Here is a 17,500-nt window from a genome sequence, read left to right as displayed (position 1 = left end):
ATGTAGGGGGCAGCACGGTAACTACATATTGGTCCCTTTGGTTGGAGTTAAGTCGTGTGTGAACTATTGACTCGCTTTTGTTTTTTCACTACGATTCGTTATAGATGTAGAAAATCTGGTCGAATCTCCATTGGATCTTATATGTATAGGATGTTCCAATGCTGTTCTCTAGTGATGAAAAGGTTCTAATGGTAGTCGGAGTAAAATATTGACGTTTTCTTGTTTTGTTCTGGTGTCAAGTTCTCTATAGACGTTTTAATGGATGCCTGAGTCGTTGTTAGTACTGGATCTTCTTACTAAAACGTACTGAGCTCTTCTCTAATGGTAAAAAGTTAGTAGTGAAAGACTGATCTCCCTGTGCTTTGTTTTGGCTTCAATTCGCTATAGACAATCGAATGAATGTCTGAATCTTCGTTAGAATAGGAGAGAACGAAATGAAAAACAGGAAGAGAAAGGAAAAGACGGAATGAATGGAAGAAGGAAGGTTAACGAGAAAAAAGAAAGGAAGGAATGGAAGAAAATACAGAAAATGATAAAAGGAATGAATTGAAGGGAAAACGAAAAGATAACAAACAAAAAATAAGAAATGAAGCGCAGAAAGTAAAAAAAGAAAAAGAAAAAGAAAGGACGGAGAAAAAAACTACAGAACAAAGAAATAAGAAAAGAATGGAATATGAGAAAAAAATAAATACAAGAGAAAAATGAGTTGAATATAACTAGAAAAAAAAACCTCGATATTCTGTAATGGCAAAAAAAATCTGCATCTACTTTTTAATATTTATCTTTTTATTTTGGTATTAGTAGCGTGTGTGTGTGTGTCCGTGTGTGTGTGTGTGTGTGTGTGTGTGTGTGTTTGTTGCCGCCGCCGCCATTCTCTTAAAACAAGCCTCTTTCCCTCCCCTTGTTTTGTTCCTCTTGAGGCAAAACTGTTTCCAGCGTTTAGCCGCGGGCGAGGGAGGAGGAGGAGGAGGAGGAGGAAAGGAGCGTGACTTTCCCCTCACCGACTAAACGCTAGACAGTTTGCTTCAAGAGGAGGAGGAGGAGGAGGAGGAAGAAGAAAACATACATAGTCGAGAGAGAGAGAGAGAGAGAGTTGTTTGTGTACCATTATTCCAAAAACGTTTCTTAACCCTCCGCTTGTTTTCTCTCTCGTGTCTGGAGGAGGCGAAGAAAACACCAACTCCAGTGTGTGTGTGTGTGTGTGTGTGTGTGTGTGTGTGTGTGTGTGTGTGTGTGTGTCAGTCTCTTGTCTGTATGTGTGTGTTTGTGTTTATGTAACTAACTCAGTTCTCTTTATGGGTTTCAATTTCCTTATCCCTGTATGTTTATGTATGTGCTGTTAATTGTGTTAGTGATTGTGGTGGTGTGTTATTTGCGTATATGTGTGTGTGCATATCGATCTTCTTATGTCAGTGTATGCATGTATGTGTATATCGCTAACTCACTTCTCTTCCTCTCATCCTAATCCGTGTTTTCTTTCTCTCCCCCACACAGACCCGAGCTACAAGTCGGCCTGGGGTTCACCGGCCTCGCCCGCCTCTCAGACCCAAGGTGAGTTACCCTTAAAATAATCTTGGAGACACGTTTTCTTACATTTACTTCTATATACATTTCGGCGCAAAAGCACACACACATTCGTAGAAATTGCAAGCATTCCCCTGGGCAGTTTTATGAGCCTGGTGGTAGTTTGACAATTGGCCTGTACCATAAGCGTGAAAAATACACTCACGAGAATCCGATTAATCTCCTTTTCGGCTGTGGAAAGTTGTGATAACCGAAGGCGTCAAAACCATACGGTCATCTGTTTCACATTTCGACGCCCGAGCTCACATATTCGACAAGACTTTTTTAGGTGTCCTTGAGAACTCCTCCTCCTTCTCCGCCTCCTCCTCCTCCTTATCTTTTTTCGCTTCCTCCATTTTTTTATCTTTTTAATTTTCTTATTTTCTCTCCTCCTCCTCCTTCATCTTGTTTTTTTTTCTCATCCTTGCTATGCTTTTAAGCCTTTGGAAAGAGTTGACGTGAGAGCCGAAAGCGTCTGGGAATACGGGCCTAGGTAAAATTCGGCTCCTAGGTGTAGTGAGAATGAGCCTCTGTCTATCACCGGCCCAAGAGGAGAGTAATGGGTGGGTAGGAAAGAACAGTGTATTAGCGGATGGGTGCTAACAGACAGGCGACAGCGGTTACAGACATTTCAGCCTGTTTATTGAGGAGTGTGTCTGGTTTGTGTTTGACTGAGTTACCCTTTCGGTTGTCTGTTACATCACGTTTTCTTTCGTTAAGATGTTTATTTATCCGATTTATTTTACGTAGATTTATTTAAGTGTATTTCTAAGTTCCGTTTTCTATTTCCTTTTTTAATCACTCAAATATATTCTTGTTTTCTCACTGGTTTTACTTCCTCGTTTTCTCTTCGTTATTCTAGATTTCTCTTTTTTAGCATCATCATCTTCTTCTTCTTTTTTTTCTTCTTCTTCTTCTTCATCGTTTTCTTCTTAATGATGATTTTTTTTTTGGGAAATACCTCGACGAAACAACTACATATATATTACTCTCTCTCTCTCTCTCTCTCTCTCTCTCTCTCTCTCTCTCTCTCTCTCTCTCTCTCTCTCTCTCTCTCTCTCTCTCTCTCTCTCTCTCTCTCTCTCTCTCTCTCTCTCTCGGCGTGAGGGGAGCCACAAAGGACCTGCCTCAGGCGCGTGTCCCTAAGGCGATGACCAAGGGGGGGAGGAGGAGGGAGGGGGAAGGGGGGAGGGAGGGAGAGAGGGAGGGAGGGAGAGATTTTCCTCCTTCTCCCCTTCTCCCCTTCTTGTTTGACTTCCTCTCTGATTTTTTCCCCTCTCATCCTTCCTTCATTCACCTCCTCCTCCTCCTCCTCCTCTACCCCCCCTCCTCCACCTCCTCATTTTCGTCTTTTTTTATCCCTACTCTTCCGTCTCATCCATCTACTCCTCCTCCTCCTCCTTATCTCCTTTCGATTCCTCCATTTGTTTTCTCTTTTTAATTTTTCTTGTTTTCTCTCCTCCTCCTACTCTCCTTCATCTTGTTCTCCTTCTCATCTTTGCTATTTATTCCTCTCATCTCCTCTGTACTTCGTCCTCCTCCTTCTTTGGGTCCATAAATAATAACCACTCATTCAGCATGCCTGGGAAGCCTCTGCAGGTCATACTGGACGAATATGATCTCGGGGTTATCAGCAGTGTCCCGAACTATACAAATAACTGCAAAAAAAGCATATAGAAAGCCAATACTATACTCGGGTTCATTGCCAGGACGGTCGAGTGCAAGACGCCGGGAGTAATGTTATCGGTGCAAAACTCCATGGTAAGACCTCACCTGGAATATGCAGTGCAGTTCAAACTAACTCGAAAAATATAAATAAGTCTACCGATCCAGTTTTCTTTTGCAGGAGTAGTTCTTAGCGTGTTTTTTTCCTTTGGTTATGCCCTTGAGATGTTTCCTTTACTGTAAAAAAAAATATTCAATGCGGTACGGACCATTTCAAGAGTTATTTTTTATCAAATTATCCGTCACTGCAACAACCTTCCTGCGGAGATAGTTAGTGTGGAAGTGATGATAATGAACAAGTCCTTTAAAAATCGCCTTGGCCGTCACTTCGTTGCCTAAGAGAGTGAAGTGGACGTTCTTGCGGGTACGTACAGAAAGTGCTTTAATATGTTACGAAGGTCATTTAAGTGGTTGACGAGATGATTGAATACTAGATGTCTTTCTGTTACCTGCTTCTTGATGTGTCCATGTTTCTTCCTCCTCCTCCTCCTCCTCCTCCTCCTCCTCCTCCTCACCAGCTGTAGGGAGGAAATGGGACAGTGATGAGCTTGGGCCACTTTTTCATATTGTTCCTCCTCTTCCTCTTCCTCCCCTCTCTCTCTTCTCTCTCTCTCTCTCTCTCTCTCTCTCTCTCTCTCTCTCTCTCTCTCTCTCTCTCTCTCTCTCTCTCTCTCTCTCTCTCTCTCTCTCTCTCTCTCTCTCTCTCTCTCTCTCTCTCTCTCTCTCTCTCTCTCTCTCTCTCTCTCTCTCTCTCTCTCTCTCTTACCCATCACATTTAACTCATTCCTCGCACCTTCCTTTCATTTCCTTCCCTTCCCTTCCCTTCCCTTCCCTTCCCTTCCCTTTCCTTCCCTTCCCTTTCCTTCCTTTCCTTTTCCTTCCCTTCCCTACCTTTAAGTTTCCTCTCTTTGCCTGAATTTCCTTTTCTTCCTTTCCTTCCTTTCCTTCCTCCAACACCATTCATTCATTCCTTCGTCACTCTCTCTTATTCTCTCCCTCCCATCCTTCTTTCCTTCCTTTCAAATTTCTCTATATTCCATCGATTCTACCTCTCGTACTTCCTTCTTTCTTCCCTCCCTCGTTCCTTACACTCTATCTTCCTTCCTTCCTTCCTTCCTTAATTCCTCAACATCCTTCTTCTTTATCTCTTCTCATTCATCTCCATTCACTCCTCATCCACATCCATTCCTCATTATCCTACCCTTACATTCCTATCCCTGTCAAATCTCATTCATTTTTCAGTCCTACTTTCAATTCCAGTTTCTTCCTCTTCCTCCCTGTCTATCTCTGTTGATCATACCCGCTCTGTTTCAAACCCCATCTTCTATACACTTGTTTACTTTCATTATTCATTTTCTAATCCAACTCTTTCATCTTATTCTCATACATGTTCTAGCTCCCCTCTCTTCCTTCTTCCTTTATATTCATCCTCAATCCATTCTATCCTCAAATATATTTTATACATCTACTTTTTCTGGTTATTCCATTCCCTTTTCATCACTTTCTATAATCTAATCTTATCCTAGTAACAGTTGTACCCCTTTCCTTTCTTTCCCTTCCTTTTCCATCCCCATTCATCCTTCACATTCGCTCCTCTCATTTTCAAAACCCTATTCTCTCTACCTGTTCTCCTTTATCATTCCACTCCCCTTCTCTCCTCCTCTATTCTCTATTCCTCTATTCACACATATCTCTTTCTATCCTACTTTTCTTTCCTTTACTTTTCTTTCCATCATTCATTTCTATTATATTCTCTCTTCCATTCCTCTATTCCATCTTCTATACACATGTCCTATTCCATCTTCTATCCATGCCCTTCCTCACTCCTCCTCCTCCTCCTCCTCTTCCTCCTTCCCCCCTCTTCCAGCCGATCGAAGTGACGCTGCTCAGCCGATAAATGCCGGCATGGGACTTTAATTCTGAGAGTTAACTACATCACACGGCGAGGGGGGGAGGGGGGGGAGGTGAAGGAGATGGGGGAAGGGGGGAATGAGAGAGGGATTGAGGGAGGGCATGAGAAAGGGAGAGAATGTAAGAGGAGGAGAGAGAGAGTGGAAGGATGAAAGGGAGGGATAGGGAGGCAGAAGAAGAGAGGAGAAAGAGTGAGGGATAGGAAGAGAGGGAGGAAGAGAAAGGGAGGAAGAGGGTATGAGAGAGAGCAAGGGAGAGGATGAGAGAGAGAGAGGGAGAGGATGAATAGGAAGGAAAAGGAGGAAGAGGAAAAGGGTGAGAAGTAGAAGGAACCGAATGAAAGGGAGAAAGAGGAAAGAAAGAGGAAAGAAAGGAAGGGAAGGAGAGAGAGAGAGAGAGAGAGAGAGAGGATGATAAAGAATGTAAGAGGAAAAAGAGGATAAATAGATAGATAGATAAAGATAGATAGATAGATAGATAGATAGATAGACATATACAGAGACAGACAGACAACAGAAAAAAATGTAGACAAAACAAACAAAGTAAAAAAAAAGTAAAGAGATGTGTAAAATAAAATAGAATGGAGAATAGAAGAGAGAGTTTGTATTCGGAGTTTGTCTGAAAAAAAAATGATAAATGGTTTAGTGCGTTTTCCCCTTCCCCTTCCCCCCCCTCCCCCCCTGAAGGCAAGGTGTGTGTGTGTGTGTGTGTGTGTGTGTGTGTGTGTGTGTGTGTGTGTGTGTGTGTGTGTGTGTGTGTGTAGATAGATTTGGATGTGTTTCTCAATCTATTTCTTTCTCTTTTCTATTTCTCTCTCTCTCTCTCTCTCTCTCTCTCTCTCTCTCTCTCTCTCTCTCTCTCTCTCTCTCTCTCTCTCTCTCTCTCTCTCTCTCTCTCTCTCTCTCTCTCTCTCATTATAATGTTACAACTTGTCCTACTTTCTTATATAAGCGAAATGAGGTTGTTTACTCTCTCTCTCTCTCTCTCTCTCTCTCTCTCTCTCTCTCTCTCTCTCTCTCTCTCTCTCTCTCTCTCTCTCTCTCTCTCTCTCTCTCTCTCTCTCTCTCTCTCTCTCTCTCTCTCTCCCTTTCCTAACTCTCCCTACCAGCCATTTCCTCCTCTCTCCCCTCCCTCTAACTTTTTTCTCTCTCTGGTGATCAACACTTTTTTCCCTCTCACTCACTCTCTCTCACTTTCTCACTCGCTCACTCTCTCACATTTCTCTCACCCTCACATCCTCTGTCTCTCTATATCCGCGCATTCGTTTCTCTCTCTTTTTCATTGCGTGTGTGTGTGTGTGTGTGTGTGTGTGTGTGTGTGTGTGTGTGTGTGTGTGTGTGTGTGTGTGTGTGTGTGTGTTGGCCTATTTTCTATTTTTACTTTATTTCTATTTCTCGTCATTTTATCTCTTTCCATTTTCTCTTTCTTTTCATTTTCTTTTCATCTTCCTTTAATTTTACTTCTTACCCACTTTCCTACTTTCCTTCCTTTCTACACCTTCTCCTCTCCTCTTCTCTCCTCCTCCTCCTCTTCTCCGTCTTATTTCTCCCTCTCTCTTTCCTCCTTTTCCTTTCCTCTCCTTTTCTTGTTTCTTATTTCTGTCCCTTCTTTCCTTTTCCTTCTCTCCCTCATCTCTTCCTCCTCCTTCTCTTCTTCCCTTGAATCTTGCTTCATCTCATTCATCTCCGTTTCCTTCTCCTCTCCCTTCGCTCTTTCCCTCCTCTTCATTTCCCTTTTCTCATTCTACTCCTTCCGAATTTCTCTTCCTTCATATTCTCTCCTCCCTTTTCTTTCCTCTCTTCATTCCTCTGTGCTTCAATCTTCTTTCTCTATCCTACTTTACTTTGTTTAATCTTTTTTTTTCATCTTTTCTCTCCTCTGCACTCCCCCCTCTCTCCCTTCCATCCATCCCTTTTCCTTCTCCATTGTATCTCCTCCTCCCTCTCTCTCTCCCTCTCACTGTCTCTCCCTCTTTCTCTGTCACCCTTCTTTTCCTTTCCTTCTCTTTCTCCCCTCTCCCCTCTTTTCCTTTCCTTCTCTCCCTCCCTCTCTCTCTCCCTTCGCTCGTCCTATACAATCTTTCCCCCATATACTCCCTTTTTCTCTCTTCTATTCACTCCTCCTTTCCTCCCTTCTTCCTCCTCCTCCCTCTCTCCCCTCTTTCCCTCTTCTCTCCCTCTCTCTCCCCTCTGCTAATGACCAATTGGAGAGAGTTAATTGTAGGTAATCGAACGGCAATTACCACCGCGATTTTACACCTGACTGAGAGAGAGAGAGAGAGAGAGAGAGAGAGAGATCTCTCTCTCTCTCTCTCTCTCTCTCTCTCTCTCTCTCTCTCTCTCTCTCTCTCTCTCTCTCTCTCTCATTTCATTCAGTCAATCGATCTAAATTTATATGTGTGTACGAGTGTGTATGTATGTATGTATGTATGTATGTTTGTATGTATATAATCTAACTATTTAATTATGAAGCAAAAAAAAAAAATGTGAATTGAAATATTACTACTACTACTACTACTACTACTACTACTTCTACTACTACTAATAATAATAATGATAATAATAATAATAGTTTTGTTCCCTCTTTAGTTTCCCACGTAAAAACAAAACAAAAGACAATCGAGCAACAAAGAAAGAAAAAGAGGATAAAGAAAAATAAGATAACAAAGAAAACTGAATAAAAGAGTAAAAGAAGATAACAGAAAATAAAGCTAACAAAAAAAAAATACCTCCTCCCTTTGTCCCGTATCAATGCGTATATATAAATCGTTTTCTATCATATCTTTTGTTTAGGGGAGACTTCAAAGAAAACGGGAATTGGGTTGCTTCCAGTCCAGTAGGAAGCCTTTTGATCGTCCATTGGTGTCGCTTTCGCTGTGGTTTCATTTTGCTGTCCCTCTTTTATTCGCTCGTTTCCTTTTCTATGTATTCGATTATTCCTTCATTTGGTTCCAACGCGCGCGGCAAAGCGGAAGAGCAATAGGATTAGGACAGTTTTTAGTTTTTTGACCAAGTGTTGTTTAAAATCTAGTTACAAAAGCAATCATCGGGTAGAGTTGTTTTGTGTGTGTGTGTGTGTGTGTGTGTGTGTGTGTGTGTGTGTGTGTGTGTGTGTGTGTGTCTATCTTTGAAACTATCTATTAATAAGTTTGTCTATCTATTGTCTCTCTCTCTCTCTCTCTCTCTCTCTCTCTCTCTCTCTCTCTCTCTCTCTCTCTCTCTCTCTCTCTCTCTCTCTCTCTCTCTCTGTATATGCATTTTTTCTATCTATTTATCTATCTATCTATCTATCTATTATCTGTCTATCTAACTACTTAACTATCTTTATATTGTATTTATCTACCTTTTCATCTTCATCTATCTTCTATCTATCTATCTATCTATCTATCTATTTATCTATCATGACGGACCTCTCCCACACTCACCATTCTCCCCTCCTCCACCCATCAACTTCTTTCACCACTCCCCCTCTCTCTCTCCCTCTCCCTCTCTCCCTCCTTTTATTCCCTTTCCATCTCAGCCAATTTCCCTTTTCTCTTCCCCTCCTCCTCTTGCTCCTCCTCCTCCTCCTCTTTCATCCCTTCCTCTCGTTTCCTTTCCTATTTTTCATCTTCTCTTTCCTCTCCTTACTTTCTCATACTCTTTTCCTTCTTGCTATTTCCTTTCTTCTCTTTCATTTTTCATCTTTTTCTATTTCTTTCTTTTCCTCTTCCTTTTTTTGGTTTCGTGAATTAGCTTTCCTTCTTTTCCTTTTATCTTTTTCTTCCACCTCCTCCTCTTCCTCCTCCTCCTCTATTTCTTCTCCCTTCCTCCATTTTCCTCTATTCTCTCTTTTATTTTATTTGCCTCTTTTTCTGTTTTCATATTTCCTTATTTTTTTTATTTATTCCATTTTTAACTTCACATTTCTTTTCTTCTGTCATCTATTGTTTTATTTTTCCTTTTGTGGTTTACTCAATTGCGATATTCTTTTTTTTTCCTGATATTTTCTTTCAGTTTCTCTTCCCTTAATTTTCTTTTGTTTTTTCCCCTATTTCCTCTTTTTTTTCTTATGTTTACTTCCTCTCTCCTCTTTTTTCTCTCTTGTCCTGTTTTCCTTTTCCTTCGTTTTCCTTTACAGATTCTTTTCCTTTATCGCGTTCCACTCTCCTACTCCATTGCATTCCTATTCTTTTCTCATCTCCTCCTTCCATCCTTCTTCTTTCCTTCCTTTCTCCTTTTCCTTCTTTACTTCCATGGTTTTAATCTGTCATTTCATTCCCTCCTTCCTATCTTTCTTCCCTCATTCTTTCCTTCCATCTATACATCCTCTCCGATTTTCCCTCCTTCCTTCTTTCCTTCCCTTTCCCCGTACTTCCTTCTTTCATCCTCCTTCCTCTGTTCCACTCTTCCTTCTCTCCTCCCTCTTTCCATTCCTATTGTTCCCTTTTCTGTTGACTTAGAAAAATATGATTGCTTCTTTTATTAAGTGTGAAAGAAATACTCTCTCTCTCTCTCTCTCTCTCTCTCTCTCTCTCTCTCTCTCTCTCTCTCTCTCTCTCTCTCTCTCTCTCTCTCTCTCTCTCTCTCTCTCTCTCTCTCCTTTTATCTTTCTTTCTTTTATATTTCTTTCTTTTTCTCTTTCAGTCTGTTATCAAGTCTCTCTATCTATCTTTATCTCTCTCTCTCTCTCTCTCTCTCTCTCTCTCTCTCTCTCTCTCTCTCTCTCTCTCTCTCTCTCTCTCTCTCTCTCTCTCTCTCTCTCTCTCTCTCTCTCTCTCTCTCTCTCTCTCTCTCTCTCTCTCTCTCTCTCAATTTGAATGTGCAATGGGCCAGAAAAAGGCAATCGAATAAATGGTCGAATCAAAAGTGATCGATTAAGATAAATTGAATGATGATGATGATGATGATGATGGTGGTGGTGGTGGTGGTGGTGATGTCGGTAATTTTTTTTTTCTTTCTCTTCTTTCCATCTTTCTTTGTTCTTTATTATTTTCCATTCTTTCTTTTCCTTAATTTCTTTTTCATTCATTCCCATTCTATTTTTCGTTTTCTTTCTTCTTTCTTTCTTTCTTTCTTTCTTTACATTTATTCATTTTTCTTTATCTATTTTCTCTCTCTCTCTCTCTCTCTCTCTCTCTCTCTCTCTCTCTCTCTCTCTCTCTCTCTCTCTCTCTCTCTCTCTCTCTCTCTCTCTCTCTCTCTCTCTCTCTCTCTCTCTCTCTCATGCATCAAATTTTAACTCAGAGAGAGAGAAAAACTAAAAACAAGTGTGAAAAGAGTTTGGCGGGGGATGAAAATTGGCGAGAGTGAAGGAAGGGAATGAAGGGGAAGAGGAGGAGGAGGAGGAGGAGGAGAGAAGTGGACAGTGTTGACAGAGGCAGATGTAAAGCAATCAGGAGAGAGAGAGAGAGAGAGAGAGAGAGAGAGAGAGAGAGAGAGGGTTAGAAAGTTAGGTTTAGAGAGTTAGGAACACACACACACACACACACACACACACACACACACACACACACATACACAAAACGCAAACACACAAACACACATAAACAAAAAACAAACTAAAAATCAAACTAGCACAGACTTAAAACATCAAAAAAGTAACACAAAAGTAGATCTAATCAAGTCGTCTTAAGTCGGCGGGGTTCGAAGGGAGGGACAAAGAGAGTGGCGTGAAAGGGAATGAAATAGTCCAACCGTGAAGCCAACTCAAAGAAAACGGCAATTTGTGAAGGAGAAAACGAGATTTGGGAGTTCGTTCTGGCGCTCTCTCTCCGCTGGTCAGTGTGTGCGAGAGAGAGAGAGAGAGAGAGAGAGAGAGAGAGAACATAAAAAAGTATATAAATTAAGTAGAGAGGATGTGTAGGAGAGATGAGGAAAGGAAAATAGAGGAAAGAAAAGGAAAGGAAAGGAAAGGAAAGGAAAAAAATAGAGGAAAAAGAATAAGAATGAAAGGAAGGAAGAAAATAAAAGAAGGAAGTAGAAAGGATAGATAATGGGGAGATGAGAAGAAAAGTAGGAAAGGAGAAGAAAGGAAGGAGAAAAATCGAAAGTAAGAGAAAGCGAGGTACGAAAAAGTAGGAAGAAAGAAAAAAAGAAGATAAAAAAACAATAAAAAGGGAGAAAAAGCGAGAATAAGGGAGATTAATTTTAAGAGAGAGCCCCCAAAAGGGAGAGTATTTTTAAGGGAGCTTCTAGTGTTGACCTTTGCTCCCTTATCAAGTGAGAGTGGTCAGGCGAGACAGGTCAGGGAGGGAGGGAGAGAGAGAGAGAGGGAGAGAGGGAGAGGGAGAGAGAGAGGGATAAAGAGGGAGAGAAAAGTTAATGGCCAGAGACTGATGATGAGGGGGAAGAGAGAGAGAGAGAGAGAGAGAGATAAATTAACTGATGAATTGAGAGGAAAAGAGAAGATAAAGAGAGAGACAGATCGAGTACCGTAAATTCCCGTTAATAAGGAAGAAGGAAGGAGATAAAAAAGAAGAAGAAGGAGGAGGAGGAGGAGGAGGAGGAGGAGGGGAGATGAAAGGGAGATGAAGCGAAAGAGAGGGAAACAAGAGGGATGAGGGAGAGTTAATGAGGAAGAAAGGGAAGAGGAAGAGGGGAGGAGAAAGAGGAGAAGAAGGCGAAGGAGGAGAATAGGGAAGAACAGAGGGTGATAAGAGTATAAAATGAAATAGTAATTGGATGATGATAGGGATAATGATAATAATAATAATAATAATAATAATAATAATAATAATAATAATAATAATAATAATAATAATAATAATAATAATAATAATAATAATAATAATAATAATAATAATAATAAAAAGAATTCCAGATTACTACTACTACTACTACTACAACTACTACTACTACTACTACTACTACTACTACTACTACTACTACTCCTACTACTACTTCTACTTCTGCTTTGCTACTGTCTTTTATTACTTAATTCCTTCATTATCATTTCTTCCTTTCCCTTCTCATATTTTGATTAACCAGAAGAAGGAAAGGGATGGAACGAAGGAAGGGATGAAGGAGGAAGTGAAGGAAAAGAGGAAAAAAAAAACGCATGAAATTTATAGGTAAAGAAAAAGGATGGAGAGGAAGAGAAAAGAAAAGAATGAAGGAAAGGGAAAGGAAAGGAAAGGAAAGGAAAGGAAAGGAAAGGAAAGGAAAGGGATTGGAATGTAGAGGAAAGGAAGAGAAAGGGAGAATAGAATAGATAGGATGGGAAGGAAAGATAAGATAAGAGAGAGAGAGAGAGAGAAAGCGGGTGGCGGAGTGTAAGCGAGCTGTGATGCCTCATTGTTGCGATTCACTCATCTGTTCCTCCTCCTCCTCCTCCTCCTCCTCCTCCTCCAATTCTTCTCTGTCACTCCCTATTCTGTTTCTTTTCATCCTTTTATTTTGTGCATCTGATATTATCCATACGCCTCCTCCTCCTCCTCCTCCTCCTCCTCCTCCTCCTCTGTCTTGTATTCTTCTCTGTCAGTCTGTCTACTTGTCTTCTTCTGTTCTCCCTTTTTTCTTCCTCCTCCTCCTCCTCCTCCTTTCCATTACTTTTCTTTCTCCTCTGTTATTGTTTTTGTCTTTCCTTCTTCTTCTTCTTCTTCTTCTTCTTCTTCTTCTTCTTCATTTTTTTCTTTCCTTCTGCTTCCTTGGTTTGATTTATTGTTATTTTCATTATTATTATTATTATTATTATTATTATTATTATTATTATTATTATTATTATTATTATTATCATCATTATTATTATTATTATTATTATTATTATTTTTATTATTGTTATTTTTATTGTTATTATTCTCTCTCTCTCTCTCTCTCTCTCTCTCTCTCTCTCTCTCTCTCTCTCTCTCTCTCTCTCTCTCTCTCTCTCTCTCTCTCTCTCTCTCTCTCTCTCTCTCCTAAATCTACTGACACAGTTAAATTTAAGAGGAGGAGGAGGAGGAGGAGGAAAACAGAGGAAAGGTGTGAAGATAGGAGAAAAGGAGGAGGGAGGTGAGATGAAAGAGGAATAGGAAGAGGAGGAGGAGGAGGAGTTGAAGGATATACGAGTGAAAGAGGGAAGGAAGGAGGGAGGGAATGAAGTGATGAAGAGGAGGAAGACGTCAGAGTTGAAGAAGAAGAGGAGGAGGAGGAGGAGGAGGAGGAGGAGGAGGAGGAGGAGGAGGAGGAGGACAGAATGATATAGTCGAAGCTTGAGAGAGAGAGAAAGTAAACCAATTCTTGCCTGTGTCTTCGATGAATCTAAATATATTGAATTTAAACCCATTTTAACATAACCTTAATACTACCAAAACCTTATTAATCATCTTCGTCATCATCATCATCATCATCATCTCTGTCGTCAACTTCTGGTCTGACTTTCAAGATGACTAACTTAACTTCAACACAACTTCTCTCTCTCTCTCTCTCTCTCTCTCTCTCTCTCTCTCTCTCTCTCTCTCTCTCTCTCTCTCTCTCTCTCTCTCTCTCTCTCTATCTCTCTCTCTCTATCTCTCTCTCTCTCTCTCTCTCTCTCTCTCTCTCTCTCTCTCTCTCTCTCTCTCTCTCTCTCTCTCTCTTCTAATTTTGCATTGTTTTTTTTTTCTCGTCACCTTTTACTCCTTTTAGCTCTTCGTCTTTCTTCTTCTTCTTCTTCTCTTCTTCTTTCTCCTCATCTTCCTTCTCCTTCTTCTCATTTTCATTGTTCCTTTATTTTTACTGATTATTTTCTTTCCTTTTTAACTTCAAAACAACTTCTGCCTTTCCCTGTATCTCTTCTCCTTTGTTTTGCTCTTCTCTTCTCTTTCCTTCAATTTCTTTTAACTCCTCTTTCTTTTTCCTTCTCCTCGTTCGCCTTCTCTTCTTCCTCCCCTTCTCATTTTCCTTGTTCTTCTCTCATTCTTCATTCCTTTCTTCCCTTTTCAAATGTGTCTTGTTTTCTTTCTTTTTCCTCGCTTTTTCTTCTTCTCTTTTTCCTCTTACTCATTCTCCTCCTCTTCCTTATCATCTTCCATCGCCACGTCATCGCCAGCATCTCCTCCTCTTCTTCTTGTTCCTCCTCCTCCTCCTCCTCCTCCTCCAGTTTTTTCACACATGCTGCCTTCTCCCTGTTTTCCTTCCTAACTCCTCTATTCATGGATTCACCAAGCACCTCCTCCTCCTCCTCCTCCTCCTCCTCCTCCGAAAAGACCCAACCACCGTATCAGGTCTCAGAAGCCAGGAACCTCAAAAGACCAGCCTCCTCCTCCTCCTCCTCCTTCTCCTCCTCCTCCTCCTCCTCCTTCTGTGCATTCAACGCCCAATCTGTTATCCAATTTAGTCACCCGCCCTCCAGACCCCATACAAATGTTTACTCCGGCAGGGAGGGAGGGAAGGAGGGAGAGAAGGAAGGGAGGGAGGGAGGATGGGATGGAAAGTTTAACGAGAGACGGATGGATGGATGGAAGAGGGATAAGGAGGAGTTAGGATGGAAGGAAAGAAGGGATGTACGAAGGAAGGAGAGAAGGAAAATGGGGTAGGAAGTAATGAAGGAAAGAAGTGACATAAGGAGGGAAGGAAGAAAGAAAGTAGAGATGGAAGGAAGAAAGAAGGAGGGAAGGAAAAAGGAAGGGAAGGAAAGGAAACGAGGAATGATAGGAATGGATGAATGAAGGAAGAAAGGAAGGAAGGAAGGAAGAGAAGAAAGGAGAGAAGGAAAATCGGGTATGAAGTAATGAATGAAGGAAGGAAGAAAAGAATGAAGGAAATAATGAACAAAGAAAATGAGGGATGGAATGAGGAAGAGGAAAGTTGTTTTTTTAGAAGAAATAAAGAAGAAAAGAAGAAGGACGAAAAGAAGGAAAACAAGAGGAGAGAGACATAGAAAATAACGAAGAAAAAGCGAGATAAGAGACTCAAACAATAGACAACCAACATAAAAACAAAACAAAAAACAAACAAATTAAAATGAGAAATCGAGAAACATAACAGAACAAACACAAAGAGAAAGTAGAAGGAGGAGGCTTAGGGTAGAAGGGAGAGGGAGAGAGATAGGGAAGGGAGAGAAGGAAGGGAGGGAAGGAAGGGAGGGAAGGGAGGAAGGGTGTTGGAAGGTCAGTGGCGCATACGTAACTGGTTGAAATATGGGTGTGAGGGTTTGAGAGAGTTGTGAGCAATGAAGGGAGGGAGAGTGTGTACAGGAAGTGAGCTAGGAGGAGAGAGAGAGAGAGAGAGAGGATAACGAATATTTTCTTTGCAAAAAAAAAAAAGAAAAATGAAATCTTCTGTGAAAGAATTACTGAATAAAGAAAAGAAAAATGAGTAGATAATAAATAGATAGATAAAAAAGTATAAATAATAATAATAATAATAATAATAATAATAATAATAATAATAATAATAATAATAATAATAATAATCAGCATTTTTCTTTTTCTTTCTTCTCTCACAGGGTAATAATAATGACAATAATACCTTTGTTTCCTTTCTTCCTCCTCTTTCAAGGTAACACTTTAAGGGTGACACTAAAATTCTGCAATGGTATAACACCGTAACACTTTAATAACGTCTTCTCCCCTTTCTCTTTCTCCCCCAGGGTACCCCCACAACAGCCTCGGCATGACGAAGTCCTCGCTTGACGCCCACAGCCCCCACTTGCGGCAGCCGGGTAGGTGCATGAAGGCTTTGTTGGAGTTACCCCTAAAATGATGTGTATTGGCCCTTGTAAAGTCGTTAATGCCAGTTTGTTTTTCATGTGTGATGTTCTGTTTTGTCCGCTTCTTTGCATTTTTTCCTTTCTATCTTCTTTGCACTTCTCCTTCCCATCCTCTTTTTTTTGCATTCCTTCGTTCCCATCTCGTTTTCATTATCTCCTTTCCATTTTCTTTGCATTTTCTCCTTTCCATCTTCTTTTGTGTTTTCTCTTTCCCATCCTCTCCTTTATCCCATCTCATTTTCATTATCTGCTTTCCATTTTCTTTGCATTTTCTCCTTTCCATCTTCTTTTGTATTTTCTCTTTCCCATCCTCTCCTTCACATCCTATTCTGAATCTGCTTTACTCTTTTTATTATTTTATTTATGGTGTTTTTATTTGGTGTTGGTGTTACTGTTATTACTACTACTACTACTGCTGTCTCTACTACTACTACTACTACTACTACTACTCCCACTACTATTCATATCTACTAATCATATCTACTGTATCTTTATGCTTTGTTGGCTATTTAAATTTTTACTGTTTCTTCTTCTAACATGTTTTTTCTATAATTCTTTTTTGTTTTTGTTTGCCCAATTTCTCTGTAACCTTTCGTCCATATTAGAAGCTCTCCCTTCCTAGACTATTCTTTTTTCATTTATTCTAACATTATCAGCCAGCCAGACACCGTTCCCTGCGACCTATCTTTGAACCACTTTTTCGGGTTAACGGGTACTACATCTAACATCTCAACCAGTGTTAGTATTAGCGGTGGTGTGGCGTGAATGGATAAAGTTAAGAAAGTTAATTGGATGCGAAGTGTGTGGAATTCAGCAGAGGCGAAGAAGAGTTTTGAAGTAGCCAGTGGTTTTTGAGTTGGTAATAGTTGACTTCTTGTATTAGAGGATAAATTACAATACGGCCTTTTGTTCTTCCTATTTGATTCTTCTTGCTCTGATCTATTTTCATCTTTTATTTCTCTTTTCTTGACCTTTGTTTGGTATTTTTCCTTTCCTCTTTCTCTAAATGTGTTAATATGAGAGAGAGAGAGAGAGAGAGAGAGGAAAGGAGGGAGGAGGGAGGGAGGAGAGGAGGATGGAGGAAAAGATTGACCATAGGGTATTGCTTACACGAAAGGTCTCTCTCTCTCTCTCTCTCTCTCTCTCTCTCTCTCTCTCTCTGCTAATGATAATAATAACAATAATAACTAATAATGAAGTCAAAGAAACGTAGGAAAAAGGTCAAGTGGCGTAAAATATGATTGAGAAAAATTACATGAATGGAAGGAAGAAAGGGAGAAAGGAAGGAAGGAAGGAAGGAAGGAAGAAACAGTTGAAGGAGGAAAGAAGGAAGGAAGGAAGAAACAGTTGAAGGAGGAAAGAAGGAAGGAAGGAAGAAACAGTTGAAGGAGGAAAGAAGGAAGGAAGGAAGAAACAGTTGAAGGAGGAAAGAAGGAAGGAAGGAAGAAACAGTTGAAGGAGGAAGGAAGGAAGGAAGGAAGAAACAGTTGAAGGAGGAAAGAAGGAAGGAAGGAAGAAACAGTTGAAGGAGGAAAGAAGGAAGGAAGGAAGAAACAGTTGAAGGAGGAAAGAAGGAAGGAAGGAAGAAACAGTTGAAGGAGGAAAGAAGGAAGGAAGGAAGAAACAGTTGAAGGAGGAAAGAAGGAAGGAA

At 40.5% G+C, this 17,500-nt stretch overlaps 1 protein-coding gene across 5 annotated transcripts in view; it reads left to right on the top strand.

Moving 5' to 3' along the window:
- LOC127009479 (transcriptional regulator ERG homolog) overlaps positions 1-17,500 on the top strand; it is a 146,832-nt gene that overhangs the window by 100,187 nt on the left and 29,145 nt on the right. For all 5 annotated transcript variants that reach the window (XM_050882579.1, XM_050882580.1, XM_050882581.1 and 2 more), the window contains 2 exons: positions 1,495-1,551; positions 15,730-15,801. In XM_050882579.1, the coding sequence (XP_050738536.1) occupies positions 1,495-1,551; positions 15,730-15,801 (129 nt within the window). The remainder of the gene's footprint in view (positions 1-1,494; positions 1,552-15,729; positions 15,802-17,500) is intronic.

This window comes from Eriocheir sinensis, chromosome 41, assembly GCF_024679095.1.
Source record: "Eriocheir sinensis breed Jianghai 21 chromosome 41, ASM2467909v1, whole genome shotgun sequence".
NCBI lineage: Eukaryota > Metazoa > Arthropoda > Malacostraca > Decapoda > Varunidae > Eriocheir > Eriocheir sinensis.
This window is presented reverse-complemented; position numbering and strand designations above follow the sequence as displayed.